Source organism: Microcaecilia unicolor, chromosome 5, assembly GCF_901765095.1.
Source record: "Microcaecilia unicolor chromosome 5, aMicUni1.1, whole genome shotgun sequence".
Classification (NCBI taxonomy): domain Eukaryota; kingdom Metazoa; phylum Chordata; class Amphibia; order Gymnophiona; family Siphonopidae; genus Microcaecilia; species Microcaecilia unicolor.
In genome coordinates this window covers 359,051,519-359,075,464 of record NC_044035.1, presented here as the reverse complement: position 1 = coordinate 359,075,464, position 23,946 = coordinate 359,051,519, and the positions used below count along the sequence as shown (strand labels likewise).

Here is a 23,946-nt window from a genome sequence, read left to right as displayed (position 1 = left end):
GTAGGGGAAGTCAATTTACCCTGTATGAAGCCTTGACATTTGTTTTACTAAATGTCTTTGTTTTGGAGGATTACCAACTTTCCATTTTAATACTGACAAATCAATTTTCCTTTACAACTGGGCGCCTTATGCTGGGCTTCACCCCTTTAACCAGACGGGTTGATCCCCAGAGCTCAAGCAGTGCCGAAGCCAAAGCACCCGAGTCACAGGCCCCTGACCCCTTCCAGCCTCTCCTCCTCACCAGCTCGTACAGGTTACTGACTCCGCGCTCGGCCCTCAGCTTGCTGTGTCCGCCAGTGTCAGGGTCCACCGGCTCCCCGTCCGCCGGACCCAAGGGCTCCTGACCCCGCTGCTCCCCTCGCAGCCTGCGGAGAGCCCTGCACGACATGGCCCCCAGCGGAAACAGCAGCAGCAGAACCCTACTACTTCCGACAGCCCCAATGCACATGCGCCAAGCCAGTCAAAGGTCATGCGGGCGCATGCGCATACTGGTTACCAAACGAGGAAAGAGAACAGGAAGGCGGCATGACGTCAAGGCGTTGAAGCCGGCTCAGCCGTCATCACCGTAGACCAAACGAGAAAAGAGTGAGACCAGGAAACGGCATGACGTCAAGGCGTTGAAGCCGGCCCAGCCGTCATCACCGTACACCAAACGAGGAAAGAGTGAGAACAGGAAGCGGCATGACGTCAAGGCGTTGAAGCCGGCTCAGCCGTCATCACCGTACACCAAACGAGGAAAGAGTGAGAACAGGAAGCGGCATGACGTCAAGGCGTTGAAGCCGGCCCAGCCGTCATCACCGTAGACCAAACGAGAAAAGAGTGAGACCAGGAAACGGCATGACGTCAAGGCGTTGAAGCCGGCCCAGCCGTCATCACCGTACACCAAACGAGGAAAGAGTGAGAACAGGAAGGCGGCATGACGTCAAGGCGTTGAAGCCGGCTCAGCTGTCATCACGGTACACCCAAAAGCAATGCAAAGAAACCTAACAGCGGTTGCGTGCACGTTGGCCTTTATTGTTGGCAGCATTTTTATCTGATCGGTGAGAGTAGTAATTAGTTCTGAATTGTAAATAGTGTCATTTGGAGGGGCTGGTTATACTCCCTGTATTCCTGCAGGAGATGTTTTCACCTAGTAAAGGGCCACCATCTGAGAATCAGGTGCTCAGTATTCAGAGTTTCTAAGTATAATGTTTTGGGGTTTTTTTTTTTTTAAACAGTAATCAGGTTGAAACTTCAGAGCATTTAATATATTTTTCTTCCTATGCGTACATCAAAAGATAAAGATGGTATGTGGGAACTTGCTCCTTTGGTTTTCTGGAATGCAGTGTTATATCTCTATATATAAAAGGCACCACCAATGTTCTAAATGAAACCTCCAGCCAGAAGTGTGAAGGGGGAGAGATATCCGGTTACCCCATGAGTGTCTGCCCCGCCATCGCTCTCTCTGTAACACAAACAGTGAAGGAAAACACAGCAAAGCACGAAATCAAATCGCTCTCTCTGTAACAGTGAAGGACTCAGAGGGGGGAGGGGAGAGAGCAGAAGCCCTCACTATCTCTGTAACACAAACACAGCACAGCTGGAAACAACACTGAAGGACTCGACTCCGAGGGGGGAGGGGACAGAGAGCAGAGGGGACAGACAGCACACTCCCACATGCACACAGAAGAAAACCTTGCTAGCCTCCGTTTCATTTGCATCAGAAACAGGCTTTTTTACTAGTTATAACATAGTTACTATGAACTGGAAAGGTTCAAGCAGGAGACTGGGTCCTAATCAAGGTCATCAAAAAAAAATTGGGCTTCACCCCGCTGGGAAGGTCCATACCAAATGCTCCTGAGTACCCCCACAGCTGTAAAATAGCTGAACCAAGTACCTGGGTTCACCTATCACACTGCAAGAAGGTAGCAAAACCCGGAGCTGAGATTAGGCAACCAGAGTAGACCAATGTCACGGTTGTGACTGTATCCTGTTGTTCCAGTCTGTCTGTTCCAGCATTACTTGTCTACCAGCTCCGTCCAATAAGTCCTGCAGGCCGCCCGCACCTAGGGGCTCAACCTCTGGGGAACAGTGGTCAGCGCAGGTGAAGAAGGGGGTTTCCAGTTCTGCTTATTTCAGCCTGTTCATCTACAGCTTCAGTTCCAGTCCGGTTGCTCTTATCCTGCTTGTACAACCAACTTCTTGCAAGGGTAAGCCTGGATGCAAAAGGGGGTGCTTCAATAGGAGCCCTCACTTTAAACCCAGTGAGCAATTGATTGAGACTACAGTTGGAGTTTCCTTGGACAACTGGAAAAGAGGAAAGCAACAAAATCTAAAGCCACTCCCAGACTCATACTGCAATCATCGGGTCGACGGGAAAACAGAACCATAAATATCATCTCAACTGGTTCTAGAATCGGGACCAAGGAAGAGCTGATGTCTGGTGGATGTGTGGGGATCTCCTTCTTAAACCCCATCTCCTGCAAGTATGGCATGGGGAGTGTGCACTAATTCAAGTTGTCATGCTTTTAATATGTTGCCCACATGAACCCTGGAATTACCACAATCAAGTCCACATAGAATGAAGAAGGCAGTGACACCTGGAGGATGGAACCAGGTTACTGCTGGATTTGAGTCATTGCTGTTCTGGTGGGTAACAATTAATGAGAATGTAGACTGAATCAACTATATCTATTATAATCAGCAGAGATTTGTCAACTACACCCAAAATGCCATGAGAGGAATCGCTGAGCAACTTGATGCCACTTCCATGATGGCATGGCAGAATCAACTGGCACTGGATATGCTCCTGACGAAGAAGGGCAGAGTCTGCCAGATGTTCGTAGAGTTTTGTTGTACAGCTCCCGATGGAAGTATCACCAAGGCATTGGACAGACTGACTGCCTTGTCAAAGGAACTGGTGGAAAATTCTGGCTTAACGACCCATTCACTAAATGGATGGAAGATTGGTTTGGAAGTTGGAGCGGCCTGATTACTTCAACATTGACCTCTGTTGCTGTGGACATGTTGGTAACATGTGAATGTTGCTGCATTCTTTGTATTCGTGGCCTACTCCAAAGACTAATTGATGCAACCCTGACTAAGACTATGCACCAGCATGAAGAGCCTGATGATGAGGACGATGGACAAGCCTCCCTTAAGGACTAAATATCTCCTATTGGTATAACAGACTCAAGACTATAGGAATCTCCAGGCCAAAAGAAAGATGTTTTGGAGAGGAATTTTCTAGAGACTTGAGAAGTATATGTAACAATGATAAACAGGAGGGAAATGTTAGGGAAATTAATAGGTTAATCCAGTGGTGTGCTGGAGCCGGCTCGCACCGGCTCGCAAGAGCCGGTTGTTAAATTGTCTTCCAACTTGCGAGCCGGTTGTTAAAAAGCGCAAGCTGGCTCTCCTCCTTCCCTCCCTCCGCATCCGGTTTCTCACCGACCTGACTCTGAGGAGTCACCCTTGTCCTTCAAATTCTTCGGGGCAGGCAGTCTTGCCTGCCCGCTGCCAGCGCTACTTAAAAGATAACTTCATCAAGCAGAAAGAAGATGGCGTTGAAAACCATCTGATATCCGTCTTTCTATCTATAAGAGTACGGCCCATTCATATAAGTCAGGATTATTGGCTGCTAAAAGGAAATCCTTTACTTCGAAAAGTGTAAAATCACCTATTACATCCGTTCTTTATTAAACTTTAAAATCCCTCACAACATTTCACTCTCCTATACAGCCCCTGTGCAAATGCAGTCTGCTCAGTTATTATCAATGTACTTGGAGAAGAAAATAGTTACTCTACGAGGTAGTCTTCCAAATACAGCCACACCTCTGCACCCTTCAGCTTTATTAGGCTTACCTTCCTCCAGTTCACCATGTTCATCTGTTTTGTGCAGCATTATGAATCAGTTTGCACAGCCATCTCTTGCAGAGCTTGGTAGGGCTATCAGGTAAAATTCTCTACACTGCTGCCGGTTCGCGCTTTAAAAATGGCCGCCGAGACTTCCAGAGGCGGCCTCGCGAGACTTCTGCTGAAGTCTTGGAGGCCGCCCTTGTAAGTTTCGGCGGCAATTTTGAAGCGCAATCCGGCGGTGGGGGAGAGTCAGTGCTGGCAGCGGGCAGGCAAGACTGCCTGCCCCGAAGAATTCGAAGGACAAGGCAGGGTGACTCAGAGTCAGGTTGGTGAGGGAACAACTTGGGAGGGGGTGGCAGGGTAGAGAAGGGAGTCGCTGGGTATGGGTGGATGGAGGGGAGAGAAGGGTCGCTGGGTTTGGGTGCACGCAGGGCAGGGGAGAGGAGGGTCACTGCTGGACATGGGTGGATGGAGGGCAGGGGAAAGGAGGGTCACTGGGTATGGGTGCATGGAGGGCAGGGGAGAGGAGGGTCACTGGGTATGGGTGCATGCAGGGCAGGGGAGAGGAGGGTCGCTGGGTATGGGTGCATGCAGGGTAGGGGAGAGGAGGGTCACTGGGTTTGGGTGCATGCAGGGGAGAGGAGGGTCACTGGGTATGGGTGGATGGAGGGCAGGGGGAGAGAAGGGTCGCTGGACATGGGTGGATGGAGGGCAGGGGAAAGGAGGGTCATTGGGTATGGGTGCATGCAGGGCAGGGGAGAGGAGGGTCGCTGGGTATGGGTGCATGCAGGGGAGGGGAAAAGAGGGTCGCTGGGTATGGGTGCAAGCAGGGCAGGGGGAGAGAAGGGTCGCTGGACATGGGTGGATGGAGGGCAGGGGGAGAGAAGGGTCACTGGACATGGGTGGATGGAGGGCAAGGGAAAGGAGGGTCACTGGGTATGGGTGCATGCAGGGCAGGGGAGAGGAGGGTCACTGCTGGACATGGGTGGATGGAGGGCAGGGGAAAGGACGGTCACTGGGTATGGGTGTATGCAGGGCAGGGGAGAGGAGGGTCACTGGGTATGGGTGCATGCAGGGGAGAGGAGGGTCACTAGGTATGGATGCATGCAGGGCAGGGGAGAGGAGGATCGCTGGGTATGGGTGCAAGGAGGGCAGGGGAGAGGAGGGTCGTTGGGTATGGGTGCATGCAGGGCAGGGGGAGAGAAGGGTCGCTGGACATGGGTGGATGGAGTGCAGGGGAGAGGAGGGGAGAGAGAAGAAATGCTGGGCATGGATGGAGGGGAGGGAAGAGTGAGGAAGGAGATGAGATTAGGGAAAAGGAAGAGAGGAGAAAAACTGCACATGGATGAAGAAAATAGGCAGAAGCTGAGGACCAGAAACGAAGAAGAAAGGAGGAAAGGAAAGAAATAAATGGAAAGGAAGCCCTGGAAACGGAGTTAAGAGGACAGATAGCAGCAGAATCAGACACTGGGCCAGCATGATAAGAAAAACAGTCACCAGACAACAAAGGTAGAAAAAAATCACTTTATTTTAATTATAGTGTTTGGAATATGTTCACTTTGAGAATCAGGTGCTCAACATTAAAAGTTTATATTTATTTACTTATATATAGCATTTTATCACACATTAAACATGAATTAGATTGGAACCTGGGATCATTTAATTTTTTTTTTCTTGGAGTAATGCATTGCCGCCACCCCCCCCCCCCCCAGGCTCTCTCCCCGGCTATAACCAGCACTGCAATTAGGGGGGGGCGCAGAGAGGGACGGGGGGGGTGCAGAGGGGGACTGGGGCATGACCCTGACCCTAACACTGACCCTGACCCTTACCCTGACCCTAACCCTACCTCTAACCCTAACCCCTAACCCTAACCCTCTAAACCTAACCCTCTAACCCTTACCCTCTAACCCTAACCCTTACCCTAACCCAACCTAACCCTAACCCCTAACCCTACCCCTAAGCCTAAACCCTAACCCCTAAACCTAACACTAACCCTTAACTCCTAAACCTAACACTAAACCCTAACCCTAACCCCTAACCTAACCCCTAACCCTAACCCTAACCCACTAACCCCCCAACCCTATCCCTAACCCTAACCCTAACCCTAACCCTAACCCTAACCCTACCCTAACCCTAACCCTAACCCTAACCCTAACCCTAACCCTAACCCTAACCCTAACCCTAACCCTAACCCTAACCCTAACCCTAACCCTAACCCTAACCCTAACCCTAACCCTAACCCTAACCCTAACCCTAACCCTAACCCTAACCCTAACCCTAACCCTAACCCTAACCCTAACCCTAACCCTAACCCTAACCCTAACCCTAACCCTAACCCTAACCCTAACCCTAACCCTAACCCTAACCCTAACCCTAACCCTAACCCTAACCCTAACCCTAACCCTAACCCTAACCCTAACCCTAACCCTAACCCTAACCCTAACCCTAACCCTAACCCTAACCCTAACCCTAACCCTAACCCTAACCCTACCCTAACCCTAACCCTAACCCTAACCCTAACCCTAACCCTAACCCTAACCCTAACCCTAACCCTAACCCTAACCCTAACCCTAACCCTAACCCTAACCCTAACCCTAACCCTAACCCTAACCCTAACCCTAACCCTAACCCTAACCCTAACCCTAACCCTAACCCTAACCCTAACCCTAACCCTAACCCTAACCCTAACCCTAACCCTAACCCTAACCCTAACCCTAACCCTAACCCTAACCCTAACCCTAACCCTAACCCTAACCCTAACCCTAACCCTAACCCTAACCCTAACCCTAACCCTAACCCTAACCCTAACCCTAACCCTAACCCTAACCCTAACCCTAACCCTAACCCTAACCCTAACCCTAACCCTAACCCTAACCCTAACCCTAACCCTAACCCTAACCCTAACCCTAACCCTAACCCTAACCCTAACCCTAACCCTAACCCTAACCCTAACCCTAACCCTAACCCTAACCCTAACCCTAACCCTAACCCTAACCCTAACCCTAACCCTAACCCTAACCCTAACCCTAACCCTAACCCTAACCCTAACCCTAACCCTAACCCTAACCCTAACCCTAACCCTAAACCCTAACCCCCTAACCCCAACCCTAACTCTAATCCCTAACCCCCTAGCCCTAACCCTATCCCCTAATCCTAATCCTGACCCTAACTCTGACCCTAACCCTGACCCTGACCCTGACCATGTCTCGATGGAACAGATGTTGCAGGGCTCATGAAGAGGATGTTTTGATGGAACAGATAGTGCAGGGGTCATGATGTCTCAATAGAACAGATGGTGCAGAGCTTATGATGTCTTGATGGAACAGATGGTGCAGGGCTTATGAAGAGGATGTCTGGATGGAACAGATTGTGCAGGGCTTATAAAGAGGATGTCTTGATTGAACAGATGGTGCAGGGCTCATGGTATCTTGATGGAACAGATGGTGCAGGGTTCATGATGTCTCAATGGAACAGATGGTGCAGGGCTCATGAAGAGGATGTCTTGATTGAACAGATGGTGCAGGGCTCATTAAGAGCATGTTTCGCTGGAGCAGATGGTGCAGGCCAGGGCTTACGAAGAGGATGTCTCGATGGAACAGATGGTGCAGGGCTCATGAAGAGGATGTCTTGATGGAAACAGATGGTGCAGGGCTCATGATGTCTCAATGGAACAGATGGGCAGGGCTCATGAAGAGGATGTCTCGATGGAACAGATGGTGCAGGGCTAACAAAGAGGATGTCTTGAAGGAACAGGTGGTGCAGGGCTCATGATGTCTCAATGAAACGGTGCAGGGCTCATGAAGAGGATGTGTTGATGGAACAGATGGTGCAGGGCTCATGATGTCTCGATGGAATAGATGGTGCAGGGCTCATGAAGAGGATGTCTTGATGGAAACAGATGGTGCAGGGCTCATGATGTCTCAATGGAACAGATGGTGCAGGGCTCATGAAGAGGATGTCTTGAATGAACAGATGGTGCAGGGCTCATTAAGAGCATGTTTCGCTGGAGCAGATGGTGCAGGCCAGGGCTTACGAAGAGGATGTCTCGATGGAACAGATGGTGCAGGGCTCATGATGTCTCAATGGAACAGAGGATGCAGGGCTCATGAAGAGGATGTCTCGATGGAACAGATGGTGCAGGGCTAACAAAGAGGATGTCTTGAAGGAACAGGTGGTGCAGGGCTCATGATGTCTCAATGAAACGGTGCAGGGCTCATGAAGAGGATGTGTTGATGGAACAGATGGTGCAGGGCTCATGATGTCTCGATGGAACAGATGGTGCAGGGCTCATGATGTCTTGATGGAACAGATGGTGCAGGACTTATGAAGAGAATGCTTTGATGGAACAGATGGTGCAGGGCTCATGATGTCTCGATGGAACAGATGATGCATGCCTCATGAAGAGGATGTCTCGATGGAACAGGTGGTGCAGGGCTCATAATGTCTTGATGGAACAGATGGTGCAGGACTTATGAAGAGGATGTCTTGATGGAACAGATGGTGCAGGGCTCATGATGTCTTGATGGAACAGATGGTGCAGGACTTATGAAGAGAATGCCTTGATTGAACAGATGGTGCAGGGCTCATGATGTCTCGATGGAACAGATGATGCATGCCTCATGAAGAGGATGTCTCGATGGAACAGGTGGTGCAGGGCTCATGATGTCTTGATGGAACAGATGGTGCAGGACTTATGAAGAGAATGCCTTGATGGAACAGATGGTGCAGGGCTCATGATGTCTCGATGGAACAGATGATGCATGCCTCATGAAGAGGATGTCTCGATGGAACAGGTGGTGCAGGGCTCATGATGTCTCGATGGAACAGATGATGCATGCCTCATGAAGAGGATGTCTCGATGGAACAGGTGGTGCAGGGCTCATGATGTCTCGATGGAACAGATGATGCATGCCTCATGAAGAGGATGTCTCGATGGAACAGGTGGTGCAGGGCTCATGATGTCTCGATGGAACAGATGATGCATGCCTCATGAAGAGGATGTCTCGATGGAACAGGTGGTGCAGGGCTCATGATGTCTCGATGGAACAGATGATGCATGCCTCATGAAGAGGATGTCTCGATGGAACAGGTGGTGCAGGGCTCATGATGTCTCGATGGAACAGATGATGCATGCCTCATGAAGAGGATGTCTCGATGGAACAGGTGGTGCAGGGCTCATGATGTCTCGATGGAACAGATGATGCATGCCTCATGAAGAGGATGTCTCGATGGAACAGGTGGTGCAGGGCTCATGATGTCTCGATGGAACAGATGATGCATGCCTCATGAAGAGGATGTCTCGATGGAACAGGTGGTGCAGGGCTCATTAAGTGGAAGTCTCGCTAGAACAACATCTAAAGCAGGAGCGTATTTCTCTGCATAATCTTCTTATTCTGTATATAATAAAACAGATTACAAACATTATTTCAAGCATTTTCGGGTAAGCCTTAAGTACTTACATCTTTTAAAATGAAATATGTGACCTCTTCTGGGATAACATGAATGAGTAAAGTCACCAGTCTTTCGTCATGTTTTCCCTGAAATGGTCACATATAGCCCAGGAAATGAAATGTTTGTTAGAAATATATATTGCTGGATAAAATATTAGAGAGAGTTTATATAGCAGTTAAATGTATTTTGCACTCACTTAAACTCCACTGAGCAGGTTGGCTGCTGATATTTAGCAGCAGTTAACCGGGCAGTGCTACAGAATATCGACTCAGATCGTGCAAGCTGAGTCGAGGAGAAGCTGGCACCTTTGTGTCCAGATAGAACTATACAGAAGGCTGATTTATCTCTGCGGGTACCTGCGGCTACAACCTCCCCAGTTCTAATCCTCCTGGATCCCTGATGCTATCCCCCCCACTCTGTTTCCCAACCCCCCAAAGAGGTGATTCCTAGCATCTAGTGGACTATGGTGAGAGCTGTCCCCCTAGGCTCCTGCCCCCTTCTGGCTTGGGGTTCAAAAATGCCAGTGATAACCCCTAGCAGTAGTCTCACAGTTAAAAAAAAAAACTTTTCCGGTAATTTAAAAATTTATTATAATTACCCACGCCTTCTGCTTCCTCTGCTCCTGAAAAGGAAAGAGAAGTTTAGGACTTGTCTGCAAAACACTTAATTTGTAGCAAATTAATCCAATGAAGAGAACCAGAGGAAGTTGTAAATGATTGGCTTTAACAATTTTATAGTTGCTGAGAAGCAAATGCTAAAGAAATCACATAAGATACCTGATCTTCTATAATTGATATAATTGTATTTATTTATGCTTATATATTCTCCCGGAACCTGAAAGTATTAGATAGTAGAACACCAAACCCTTGCCCTATTTGATATAATATGGAAGTTTCTGGAATCTCTGTTCCTAATGTGACCTGTGAGTTCGTAGTGGAAGATTGATTGCTGATAACTGACCAGTGACTGTAAGCTGTTAAGACTCTCATAGTCTCATACTGTAAAGTCCTGATGTCTTAGAGTATAACCTTGGCACACCAGTCACACCTGGAGTCTCTGTTATTTTTATGAAGCCTCTTTTATTTGAATAAATCACAGATAATTTATTCACAGTCAGATGGTCATAAGTGCTGCCTCAGTTCTGGGAGCTGTTGGAGGTGGAGATCTGAGGAGAGGTAGCTTTAATGCAGCGGAGAAAGCTAGTTGAACAGGTAGAAATGGTTCAAAGCTGGGTGACTGGAATGTGCGATATCTCATTAAGGAGGAGATATTTCCAAGGTAAAAAACCAAGTTCGTTGCGGGGAGTTTCAGCAGGACATAGCTGTCTGGGCCAAGATGGTGCATCCCCATGTCTCTAGCAAGATGGTGAAATGCCTTATGGTGGGGGGACATAGAGGACTTGAAGCCTCACACAGGCTTAGGGAGGGGGGCAGATAAAGACCAATAGGGACAGAACCTGCCACCGGGTGGCAAGTGAGGTACGAGAGGACAGCTCTCGATTGGAGGGAAAGGTCATACCTGGCTGACCTTTCAGGACAGAGACAAACTAACGAATGCATTACCCTCAAACCCGCAGACAAAGGAGGCGCAGTGGTAATTATGGACACACAAAAATACATTGAAGAAGAGCACAGACAGCTCTCAGACAATACATAGTACAGGAAACTAACTGAGGACCCCACACAGGATTATGCAAAGCAGCTAAAAGACCTTATCAGAACATTTCCTAAACAAGTACAGCCACACCGGAAGAAACTCATACCAAACCAACCGTCTGTGGGCACATTCTACATGCTACCCAAAATCCACAAACCTGGAAACCCAGGCAGGCCAATCATATCAGGTATTGGCACACTCACGGAGGAAATATCTGGACTCATAGAGAGAATTCTGAAACCTCTTGTGCACAAAACTAACAGCTTCATACAAGACACCACAGACTTTCTGAATAAACTGAAAAATATCAAGCAACTACCACCTAACACCCTTCTGGTCACGATGGATGTAGAATCACTATACAGCAGATGGCATAGCTGCATGTGGGAGACTCCTAAAAACATCCACACTGGACCATCAATACTCACCAGAAACTATTACAAAATTAATACAATTCATTTTAACTCACAACTACTTCCGCTTTAACAATGATATCTATCTGCAAATAATGGGCACTGCGATGGGCACCAGGACCGCACCCTAGTATGCCAACCTTTTTATGGCTGAGCTGGAAGAGACATTTCTGAATACATACCAGACCAAACCTCTAAAATACTACCGGTACATCGATGACATTTTTATGATTTGGACGGAGGGTGAAGAAACTCTGAAACAATTTTACTCTTCCTTCAATACATACCAATCAGATTCAAAATTCACTACTCCCCAGAAAAAGTCAATTTTTTGGACACCACAGTCTCAATCAGTGATGGCTGTATACAAACAAGAAACCCACAGACAGATGCAGCTACCTCCACAAATCCAGCTTCCACCCTTCACATACAAAGAGATCCATCATTTACAGCCAAGCCACAAGATACCACCGTATCTGCTCTGACCCAGGGGACAGAGACAGACACCTTAAAAGCCTGACTGCATCCTTCAAACAGAAAGGCTACAACCCCAAAATAATCTCCAAGAATATTGCCTCCTCCCTCAAAACACCCAGGGAGAATCTGCTACAGTACAAGGAGAAAAAATCCACAGACAGAATCCCCCTTGTAGTGACATACAATCCAGAGCTGGAAAAACTGAGGAAAATCATAAGAGATCTACAACCTATACTCCAGGAGGATGAATTACTGAAAGAGATATTCCCATCCCCACCAGTACTGGCCTTCTGACAGCCACCCAACTTAAAACACAAGCTAATCAGAAGTAAACTTCCATCACAGACTGAAAAGGAACAGAAGGGCACACTTCCCTGTAATTTATCCAGTTGCAAACTATGCCAAAACATTTCACAGGACCCCACAGTCATTCACAAAGGAAAGATATTCAACATAAAGGAATCTTTCACTTGCTCATCTTCCAATGTGGTATATATCATTCACTGTAAAAAATGTAACGAAGGATGCTATATTGGAGAAACAGGCCAGATGCTTAAGACAAGATTTAATTTACATAGACATCACATGAACAATACTGGTGGCCAGTAGGGTTCCCACCCCTGTTGGTCAGCACTTTACAGGACTAGAAAACTGTACCAGTGATTTCATAGGAACGTAAGACCTTTGAAGTCAGAATGATTGAATATTTTGACACCCAACAGACAGGACTTAAGGATCTGGGTTTTCTAGCCCATTATTAAACATAAAGTTGTATTTCTCTGTTCATCACCCTTCCCCTCTCATACCCACGCCCATCCTGTTAGTCTATCAATTGAATGCTTTGATGTCCCCATGCATACCTCCTACCCACCTTGTTAGACTGTCAATGAAAGGCTTGGATGCTTCGCTTATATATACTGTCATCTACCAACATTTGCTTATTTCCGATCTGACGAAGAAGGGCAACCTTCGAAAGCTAATCAAGAAATGTATTAAGTTATGTCCAATAAAAAAGGTATCATCTTATTTTCTTTTCCATGTTTTATTTTGTTTGATTTCTATTGATTACCAGGACAGAGATAGTAAGAATGACCAGGAAATGATAGCAGGAAGACAAAAGAGCCAAGCTTGGGAGGGAGAGAGAGAGAGAGAGAGAGAGAGGAGGTCTGGGCAGCCTCACAACCAGTGGTAACAGTTCTTATACAGCCAAGCAAGTGTGGTTGTATTGCTTGTGAACTACATTACACACAATGCCTTGCTCACGTATCTTTGCAGAGTGAGAACTGCAGCAATGATAGTCCTTAGAAATAAGAATAACAGTAAAAGCATTACACACATTTTAGGATCATGTTATAAACTAGTGCGAGGCTGTCCGAGGACAGAACACAAGCCTCTGGAAGAAAGAAAGTCTTAGGTTTAAAACTATGGGGAAAAGAGGTTTAGATTATTTAAACAAGTTAATAAAGTTTGTTTTTTTAAGAAATTCAAACTGTTTTTCTCAATAGATGTACAAATTATCTTCTATCCCAATGTTTTAAGTCACCAAAGAACAGAGCAAACGTTCACTTACCCAGAGAGATTCAATTGAATTCGGGTCTTATATATGGTAATATTCCCTTTCCAGGGTGTCCTCAGAGAACTATCTCTGCTAGACTAAAATGTAAAAAATCACAGGCACTCAATGCCGACTATAGCTAGAGAAAGATACAGATCCTACTCTCGCTCTGAAACCAATAAATGGAATGAGCAGCAGGACAAGCTGAGTCTCCCTGGACAACAGCTATGACCTCAAAAGTTCCAGGTCATAATGCTGCCTCTGTGCCATCATTACTCTAGACCTAGCTCTCAGCTTTTCTGTAAGATGAATTTTGCAGTGAAATCTCTTTAAGGCATGTGTCCCATTCTGTGTCTAGGGAACCATCCATAAAGGGTCTATTCACCTTGAACCTTAGCTTCCACTGTTGTAAAAGGAGATATCTGGCCGCTATTTGCTGTGTTTTAATGTTTTCAGGCCATGCAGGAAGTGGAACACTTATACTCTCATTAACGGACTCCACCTCAATTCTGTCCACTGTTTGACCCTAGGCACCCGCTCTGTGGGTAGTTGAGCACCCCTCCCAATATTCTCTGCTGTACGTTTGGAGCAGAAAGCTCCATGCTGCAGAGTAACGTAGACTGCCCAGCGCAGTCAAATGCCAGTTATAATTCCCATTCAACTTCTGCCACTGATAATAAAATAATTCTAAATTCCATATGTCTTATCCATCGTACTCCTTTTTCTTTTACTTATTTTTTTCACTATGGCGGACCTCAGAAATATAGCGGGTCAAAAATGGCTACAATTCCTTTATCCAGAGCCGAAGCCCCAAACTTCATATTGCGCCAACCCTTCCTCATGTGCAGCGCTGCGTACGCCTTGTAGCGCTATAGAAATGCTTAGTAGTAGTAGTAGTAGTAGGTCAGCACCATCCCACCATATTTTTTATCTCACAGAATATACAGAGAGCTTTAATGCAGGAATCAACATGTGTGCCAGAGAGGACCGCAAATTGTATTTAAATATAGTCAGACGGATGTTAATGAGGTGATTAGCTGTACCCTTGTAATGATTGGAGAACAAGGCACAAACTCCAGTCTTACTGCTGGGAGCGGGGGAGTTTGAAGAGTATCTCTTGATATTCAGTTTAAAATCTGCCATTTTTGATTTCTTTTTGAAGCGGAAGAAAGCCCGTGGAAGCGTGCAAGTGCCAGTACTGAGAAAGAAGTGTGCACGAGTCAGAGGTAAACCTGAAAGTGTAAGCACACAATGGCACCTGTTTTCTGTACTTAATATAAGCCTTCCAAATAAAAATAAAATTTACATTTATATTTAAAGGCGCAGGAGAGAGATGCTAGTGTCTGCTTCACTTTTGGGTTTGCCTGGCACATCTGAACAAGAGCTGCGCTTATATGCGCCAAGCGTATTCCCCCACCCCACCCCCCGTCCCATTCTTTTGCTTTTATAGCATGCATATAATTTAAATACCATTTCCTTTGAGCATCAGAGAGCTAGTTTTCTGCGCTGTTCCAGCGGTATGGACTCTGTGCTGTTGGCTTTAGCGCAGGGGTTGTAAGCATTGGCCCTGAGACAGAAACCCTCTTAATAGGCTCAACTTTTTAGAAATGGATTTGACCCTTCTATAGCCACTGTCCCCTTTTCTCCAGCTGCGCAGCTCTCTTCACAGGGTCTGTCATAGCACAGAATGTGGGGTTTTGTTCCAAAATATTTCACTCTAAAAGAATTCATGAAACATATATTGTTCTCACCTAAATGTAACCCCCCCTGCTGTATGGGGTTACTGAGAGAATAGAGCCCTGAGAGAAGGTCACTGGGGGGAGTGGTCCTGGAGGTCACGGGGAAACAAAATGAAGCAAGATGGTGCAGCAGAGAGACGAGTGGCATATTGGGTGATAAAAAGTATTACCATGTGTTTGCACATGGTCTTTTGGCTGTTCAGAATTCCCCTGCCGCAGACCAGTGTGGAGTAAAGAGGAGTCCCTGGTTAAGAACTGGCAACCTGTGGGTTTTGCAGAAGGAGAGAAGTCATAGTCCAGACGCTTAAGAGCCAACTTTTCAAAACGATTGGGGGTGCTGAATGAACGCAACCCAATATCCCCACCACCACCTGCCACCGCCAAAAAAAAAATAGTCTTAGACTACATTCACCTTCCTTTTGTTTTATATTTTATTGCAACAGTCAGCTAAAACAATAACAACAGAGCAATACCAAATTGAAAACGAATGAGTCTACTGTCTAAGTAGTTGCAGGGTACAAGTGTAAAAACTTGTACCACAGAATTTCTTATCGTCAGCTGTGGGAGACAGTGGGACAGGCCATTTCTCTTATATTAACAAACCATAGCTGCAGATAGTGGTGATGAATCTTCCAGAATCAATTTCTTGATGAGCAAAAGAGCTTTATAAAGGAAGTGGTACTGCAAGGCCCAGTGGCGTACCAAGAGCGGGGTGGTGGGGGCTGTCTGCCCCGGGTGTAAGAACGAGGAGGGGATGCTCCACTCCCGCTGCTCCCGACCCAAAGGCTGCTGGCGTCGCAGTCCCCACCTGCCTACCCTCAGCTCCCTCGACAGCTCTCTTCTCTCTGCCATCCGGCCCCCTGCATTAAAAAAAAATCTCTGAATCGGCAATGCAGCGCCTCGCGTCTGCCTGTAAAAGAAGCGGATCGCCTCATTGGGCCTTCCCTCACTATGTCCCACCATCAGAGGAGGGCGGGACACAGTGAGGGAAGGCCCGACAAGGGCAGACAGTGGATGGAAGGGAGAGAAAGGGCAGAAAGTGGATGGAAGGGGGAGAGAAAGAGGGCAGACAGGGACAGATGGTGGATGGAAGGGGGAGATAGAGAGGGCAGACAGGGGCAGATGGTGGATGGAAGGCTCAGAGAGAGAGAGGGCAGACAGTGGATGGAAGGGGCAGGGAGAGAGAGGGCAGACAGTGGATGGAGGGGGACAATAAACCTCCCCACCTCTTTAGACCTCGCCCCCCTGGTTCCAGAAAGATCTGGGTCTAGAACTCTCCCTCAATACCTTTCCCTCCCCCAACTCTGACAGCTCCCCCCGGCGGCAACTTTGGGGGAAAACCCGGTCCTAAAACCTGAGCACCCTCTAGCTGTCTCTTCGGAGAATTACCCTGATTTCACCTTGGAGCTCTCTCTACTGGCACCTTCAGGTCATTACACAGCTATTTCCTTGGAGCTCCCTCTAGGGACCGTATCATGCCTTTTCCTGATTTCCTGTAGGAGAGTGCCCTCTGATGGCCACCTCAGGGTAGGGCCATCCCTGTGTTTATCACAACATATATGTTCTATATCCCAGGAAGAGTGAATCTAGATGAATGTTTAGCTTCAGAAGTTGTTAAGATTTTTTCTGTACCTTGCATGAACATGTTTTGTGCTTCCCGAGAAAAAAAATGTTCTTTTCTAGGCGACTGCCTAGTTTGCCCTAATTTGTTTAGATTGTTTTTCCTTTCACCAAATATGAGATAGGTCGTTCGATTTCCCATCTGGAACCATTATCTGAATGACCCCCCCCCCCCTTTCTAAATGTATTGTTTTAGGTTAATTGAAATGCATTTCCCCCTAACTTAGGAAGAGTTCCTTGTCTCCTTGATTATTTTAGCAACAAGATGGATGTTTCTACCCAGAATATATACAGTTTAGATGTTAATTTTAAACAGCTGGAATGTTAAATTTTTCTCCCACTTTGTGTCCTTTATGAGCCTTGTTTTGTATCAATGGAGAAACAGTGCACCTCCTTGATTACTTGGCAGTGGCGTTCCGACCCTAGCTGACACCCGGGGTGGATCGCCGATGCGCCCCCCCCCACCGGCAAAATGACACCTCTTCCCCCCCCCCCGGCGAAATGCCACCCCCCCCCGGGTGCACGCCGCTGGGGGGGGGGGGTGTCGCGGCGCGCGCCTGTTGCCCTGTCTCCGAGTTCGCAATTCGCATGTGTTCACTGCTCTCTCGGAGTCTGCCCCGGAACAGGAAGTAACCTGTTCCGGGGCAGACTCAGAGGGAGCAGTGAACACATGCGAATTGCAAACTCGGACTGAGACAGGGCAACAGGCGCGCGCCGCAGCACCCCCCCCCCCCAGCGGCATGCCCCCGGGGCGGACCGCCCCCACTGCCCCCCCCCCCCCTTGGTACACCACTGTTACTTGGTGCCCTAATCTTATTTGTCATGCAAGCTATGAATTACTTTTCTTAGCAACTTTATTTTCACTAATTTGCACTGTTTAAATGTGATTTTGTTCTGCATTAAATATAACTGAGGAACTGAGTTGGATTCCCACTTCAGGCACAGGCAGCTCCTTGTGACTCTGGGCAAGTCACTTAACCCTCCATTGCCCCATGTAAGCCGCATTGAGCCTGCCATGAGTGGGAAAGCGCAGGGTACAAATGGAACAAAAAAAATTACCTCCTATGACACTTGATTATTTTCTTGCATCCCACTGTGGACTTTGTATTGCTTTAAATAGTCCTGACTGTTGCACTCTTATTGTTATTTGTACACATATTGCCATGGATAACATTCATAATCTTGCTTATGTTGGGGTCCTCATCCTTAGCCAACACTCTCCCTCCCTCCCACACTTCCTTGCTGAAGAACATACCATTCATAAGCCTCCTGGTTATGCCCCTTGCTTATTTTTTGTGTGGTATTGATTATAGCAGGTCTTATGTTCTGTCTTCTGGTTTCCTGTGCTATGACTGCTTGCCTCTGGATTATGGCGACTGCATAATGGTAGTCCGTGCTCCAGCCCAGCTTCCCTCCTCTCATATTCCCTTCTAGGGGTAGATACAGACTATGATTTGCTTTGGGGTCTTTTCACTTGCTTCTCTGTCTAATGAGGCCTCTACAGCCTGAAGAACCTAGTCATAGTGTGGCCCCTCTTCTCTTGCTTCGAGGGCCCACAAGAGGGGAGATGTATATCACAGAGGCCATGGAAAGATGCAAACCCTCCATATTTCGAGTTTTTATTTTAATATAGCTGTTTCGCTTTTCTTGAGCTGGGAGCAGACCTGGAATTGGAAGACAGCTAGAAATGTAAGGCTGTAGAAATTTGTGGTTTGACATTTGGCCTATGCTAACTTGTGATAAGTTGCTGGTCAGCAACTAAGGGACAGAGGCCAAGATGCACTAAACAATCGCTAGAGCCCTTCCCTTAGCGAATCGGTAAGGAACGAGCATGCATTATGGAAAGGGAATGCAAATGAGCTGCTCGTTGTAGCTCACTTGCATTCTCTATTCCATCGTTAAACAGTCGGCCAATCGGCCAGTCGAGCATGCGCAGAGCAGCCAAGAGTTATGCTGGCTGCTCTGCGCATGCCAAATACGCCGCGCTGCTCACCCCCTCCAATGCGGCTCGAAGTAACTAAAAACATTTTCAAAAACCTAAAAATAGCTAAAATGAGGACTAGGACTGAGAACCAAAATCTCCCATTTGCAGCCTGAATCACACCCACAGCAAAGATTTCAAACACAAGGGCTGCAGTGCAAAATCTTTTATTATTCACTGCAGAGAGAATAAGCATATTGACACAGGAAAGACTTTTCCATGCCGTGCAGAATATTCACAAGGCTCGATTTTTACAGTACGGTCTCTGTCACCCACTGCTTCAGCCCAACAGTCCTGTCATTAGTTGCAGACCCCTGTTTTATTTACTACACAAGATACAATTAAAGTGTTAGGGAAGTTCTGCCCTAAAATCCAGTGAACTGGGGGCTGTAGACGAAGGCTGACAAGTGCAGGTGAGACAGGCCTTGGTAGAAAGGAGAACTTGTTTCTAACCCAACAATGCAGAAGTGACACTAGTGAAGCCACAGTTCTATTATGATGTCACAGTTTTATTATGATGTCATAGACCCATTTCAGCTGCTCCACCACTTCTACGACGGTTAGTACCACATCCAGCTCCCATATCCAACCCTATGTCAAAAACCCAACCCCTTTCAAGGAATGGAGTTTAATTGAACTTAATTTTAGCATTTGTACTCCACTTAACCAAAATAATTCTAGGCAGAGCATGGAAGCCAACTCTTCAAAATCATTGGGGGGGGGGGGGGTGTGCTACATCCAATGGAAATTAGTCCTTCCTGAATAGTCAAGAAATTTGTTCAGTAATGGAGATTCTCAAGCACGCACAGCACAGTTGGCTCCTATGAAGTGGAGAACAATAAAATAAAAAATAAAAAAAAGAGCGAAGTACTGGAAACAGCCGATTGCTAAAGCAGGGGTCCACAATTTCAATGTTTAAGGTCAGCTTTTCAGGTTTCCCTAATGAACATGCATTAGATCTGCAGACATTTTATCTCATCACATATGTAAATGAGAATCACTTCTTTACTCTCCAAAAATACAAGGACCAGGGGGCAGCACTTTACAATAAACTAGTAATTGGAGAAAATATTTTTTCACTCAAAGTGTAATTATGCTCTGGAATTCATTTGTCAGAGAATGTGGTAAAAGCAGTTAGTGTAGCAGGGTTTTAAATAGAAGTTTGGGCAAGCTCCTGAATTAAAAGTCCATAAGCCATTATGGGAAAATCCACAGTTTATTCCAGGGATAAGCAGCATAAAAATCTGTTGTACTCTTTTTGGAATCTTGCCAGGTACTTGTGACCTCGATTGGCCACTGTTGGAACCAGGATACAGGGCTTGATGGACTTTCAGTCTGCCTCCGTATGGTAATTCTTATGTTCTTAATCTCTCTGAGAACAAAACAATCCCAATGGTTATCATCCGATTATCGATCTGTTAATGTTTAATAAAGATTGAAGAAAGATAACGGATGATAAGCGTTGGGATGGTTTTGTTCTATGGATGTTTGCACCAGTATTAAAATTGCTTTCACTAGTATACAGTTGGGACTCAATCTCTCTCATGCATATTCATTAAGGGTATCCCAAAATATTGACCCCCTTTGTGTCATCTGTAAATATGATCACTTCACTGGCTGCTCTTTTTATTCACATATCGCTTATTAAAATGTTCGACAGCACAGGACCCATTACTGAACGTTTCCATGTGAAAATCTGACCATTTAGTCTCATCTCTGTTTCCTGTCTTTTAATCACAATAAGACCTTGCCTGCTTCCTGTAACTTTAATTTGCTGAGGAGTCTCTCTTGCATGAGAGAGCCTTCCCCTTCCACCCCCTACTTCCTTCTGGGCTGGCCCCAAGCTTAAAGAAGCTTTGAGGACTGAGTTTGCGCACCCCATGTGCTAAAGCTTTTCTCTCATTTCTGTGTACGAGGAAACTGCTTCATACATCAGGCCCTTGGTGTTGAATGGAGGTGTAGAAAGCAACTCCGAGGTGTGCTCTGTCCCTGTTTCACTCATATCGATGAGCCCCTAAGTGCAATACGATGCTAGCGGACTGCACACGAGATGAGCGAGCACCAAACTTTCACCTTTGTCATCTTGTTAGCCAACCGACATCCACGTGTGCTTGAAGGTACTTTTTCTAATATTTCGAAATTGTGTTACTGCGGCCTGTACCCTGGTCTGGACACTGTGCTCACAAGGTTCGTTGGAGGTCACTACACTGAAACTTGCTCTAAACATTTTTAGTCGCGAACACACTTATTCTGCGCAGGGACCGCAGCTATGGAATTTGCTGCCATTAGATTTGCGCACACACGTTCCAGTGTGAAGAGTTAAGGCCTAGTTCTTCAACGTGTCTCTGGAGCCTGAATGAGAGTTGGGAGCGGCACTTGTTGTTTTTGGTTTTATTGTATCATCGGGTTTTGATATAGGTTTTAGTTGTTGTTATTGTTTTTGATACTGTGTCTGTGTGATTTGTGATATAAATAATACAAAAACATTTAAATACATAAATCTACAGACAAGACGTGAGAGACTTCATGATAAGGATAGCAGCAAATCACCTTCAATGCACATCTCTTCTTCACTCTATCAATACATTTCTCCTTTAGCACACTGATGTGGTCAATACTCACAACTGTAATATACTGCTATGGTTACTGGTAAAGTCCATATACATTTCTCATTTCTTGTATTGATAGAGTCCATACATACATACATATATCCATCTCTCCATGGGCCTTTATAAGCTTCTCCTCCAGTCTGCTGACAGGACTGTTAATAGAGGTCATTCCACTGAGTTTTAATACTCTGCTTATTGCTTTGGTACACACAGATACAGACCGAGGGTCACCTCTCTCAGCTACTTCATTTTATGCTTCTCATATGCTTTGGTTCTTTTGATTTATTTGCAAATTTGGAACAAGGATTCTATTCCTGTCCCGTGGTCCAACTGGAATTGTTCTGAAACATCAGAATCGACACCTCAGCTCTCCTGCCGGTCAATGTTATTTTTTTTTCCAGCCTCATGTAGTAAAAGTGCTTTTAATTGATTCTGTCATCAAGTGACTGAGCTGGAGGAGAAAGCCATGACGCAGACTGATTCGGGCAGTTTCCCCAAGCCTGCTCCTCTCCCGCTTTCTAGGACGCATGTTGAAAAGCAGGGTTACAAGTCTCAGCAAGCAATGGCCCGTTGAAGCTTCCCATAGAGAAGAAAGCCGCTTTTATGAGCTGCAGGGATGCGATGCTACGGACTGCGCTGGTGCAGCACTGGAAGCATTCATGGTTTTGGCCTAGGTGATGGGGATTCGTGTGCTGCATAGCAACCTTGTCCTAAGAATTTTAAAGCACTTATAGCGAGAAATGATTTTTCCTTAACTGGAAATATCCTGCAGCATTAAGACGTGCACAGTGTTTGTCTCTCTGCACAGCTGATGGGAAATCCATCCTACACTGCCCTAAATCCCCTGTGATACAGCGGTCACTTCCTTATAAGGCTGTGCAGATGGGTGATGGTAATGTGGGCAGTCTGGAGCACTGAGCCACATCCTAGGAAGTTGTGCCAGGTAGGTAGTGCCAGGATGGGAAGTCCTGTAGTGTCTGTCATGTCCTGCAAGGCGAGTAAAACCAGACTGGGCAGTGCCAGGCTGTGTCACTGTCGTTTGCCCATATGACTGGGGAGGGGGTGGTAGGTCTGAGCCCTACGGCTCCGGCACGGGGTGCTGTTCAGAATATCCATGCTCTTACGACTCGTGCTGATAACATCAGCCACAAAGCAGCTGCAGTCTCTGCAGACATCCTTCAGGACGCAGCCGTGTGCGTAGATGTGCGGAAACTCCTCCTCCACGCTGCGCCAGTGGGTTCCCCTCAGGCATCTGTAAGAGAGGATGACAGAGTAAACTGCAGAAGGACATCTTCAGTGGGGAAAGTACTCTGCCCAGGAATATTTAGTAGCTGTTGGATAGAAAAGAAGGTGGATATTTTGGGTTGAAATGTTAAAAACCTTGAGTAGTGTGTGCAGTTTGGGTCACTCCGTATAAAGAAAAGATATAGCAGAATAGAGAAAAAAAACAGAGAAAAGCAACACCATTGATTAAGGGGAAGGAACAGCTCCCTTATGAAGAGAGTTTAAATGGGTTAGGGCTCTTCAGCCTGGAAACGACAACAGAAAGAAGACACGATAGGGATCTATGAAATCACCAGTGCGGTGGAATAGTTAAATAGGACACTGTTGTTTTCTCTTTCAAATAGCGCTAGGACTACAGGACACTCTGAAACTAAGCAGAAGCAGAAAACAAATTGGAGAATATATTTTTTCACTCGGTGCATAACATAGACGGATTGACAGTGATCTGGGCCCTCGGGCAATAAGGGTTATGGGGCCCTAAACCAGGGGCATAGCCAGGCCTCGCAGTGGGAGGGGGCCAGAGCCCGAGGTGAGGAGGCACATTTTGGTCTGCCACACCCCCTGCCGCAGCAAATACCTTGCCTGGCGGGGCCATGGAGGTCGGCGCCAGAGACCGGCTCTGGACAACACTTCACCTCCGCCAGCAAAACCAGGGGCCCAGAGAAAATTTGAGGGGACCCAGGCCCCCGTGGCCCCACATAGTTATGCCACTGCCCTAAACACCCATCAAAAGTGATGAATTTAGATGGAAGCTAGGGGAGAGTGGGCCCTCGGGCAGTGCCTTATTGTTCCAGTGGTCAGTTGACCCCTGATGTATAATCAAGCTGTGGAATTTGTTTCCAGAGAATGTGGCCAAAGGTGCTAGTATTGCTGAATTTTAAATGAGTTTAGACAAGTTCCTGGAAGAAAAGCCCATGAACCATCATGAGTCAGGAGACTTGGGAAAGCCACTGCTTATCTTTTGGTGTGAACACTAAGGAATGCATCTGATCTTCTGGACTCTGCCAGGTACCTTTGACCTGGTCTGGCCACTTTTCAAACAGGATGCTGGGTTTGATGGACCCTTGATTGGGCTCAGCCTGTCACATCATGGAGGCTGTTCTAGTAGCATCTATTTACACATGTAGAACCTCAGATGCAGAGATAGGTTGGAAAGGCCTGAAAAATAGACATGTCCTTCCCACTTTACAACAGGAAGACAGTAGACATTGATAAATATCCACACTGGCTTGTGCACCTGGCCCCAAGGCCCACACGACCAGCTGAGACCAGTGGCAAAACCTGACAGCACCCCCACACCCACCCCTGACATCAGCTATATCCC

At 46.8% G+C, this 23,946-nt stretch overlaps 2 protein-coding genes across 3 annotated transcripts in view; both read right to left on the bottom strand.

Annotated features, from left to right (window-relative positions):
• LOC115470974 (transcription factor 25-like) overlaps positions 1-444 on the bottom strand; it is a 69,860-nt gene extending 69,416 nt beyond the window's left edge. The window contains exon 1 of the mRNA XM_030204620.1: positions 242-444. Within this exon, the coding sequence (XP_030060480.1) occupies positions 242-388 (147 nt within the window). The 5' untranslated portion in view covers positions 389-444. The remainder of the gene's footprint in view (positions 1-241) is intronic.
• A 21,806-nt stretch (positions 445-22,250) lies between these two features.
• Positions 22,251-23,946, bottom strand: part of LOC115469954 (protein spire homolog 2-like) — an 84,273-nt gene continuing 82,577 nt past the window's right edge. For both annotated transcript variants that reach the window (XM_030202753.1, XM_030202754.1), the window contains exon 15: positions 22,251-22,590. In XM_030202753.1, coding sequence (XP_030058613.1) covers positions 22,368-22,590 — 223 coding nt within the window. In that variant the 3' untranslated portion in view covers positions 22,251-22,367. The remainder of the gene's footprint in view (positions 22,591-23,946) is intronic.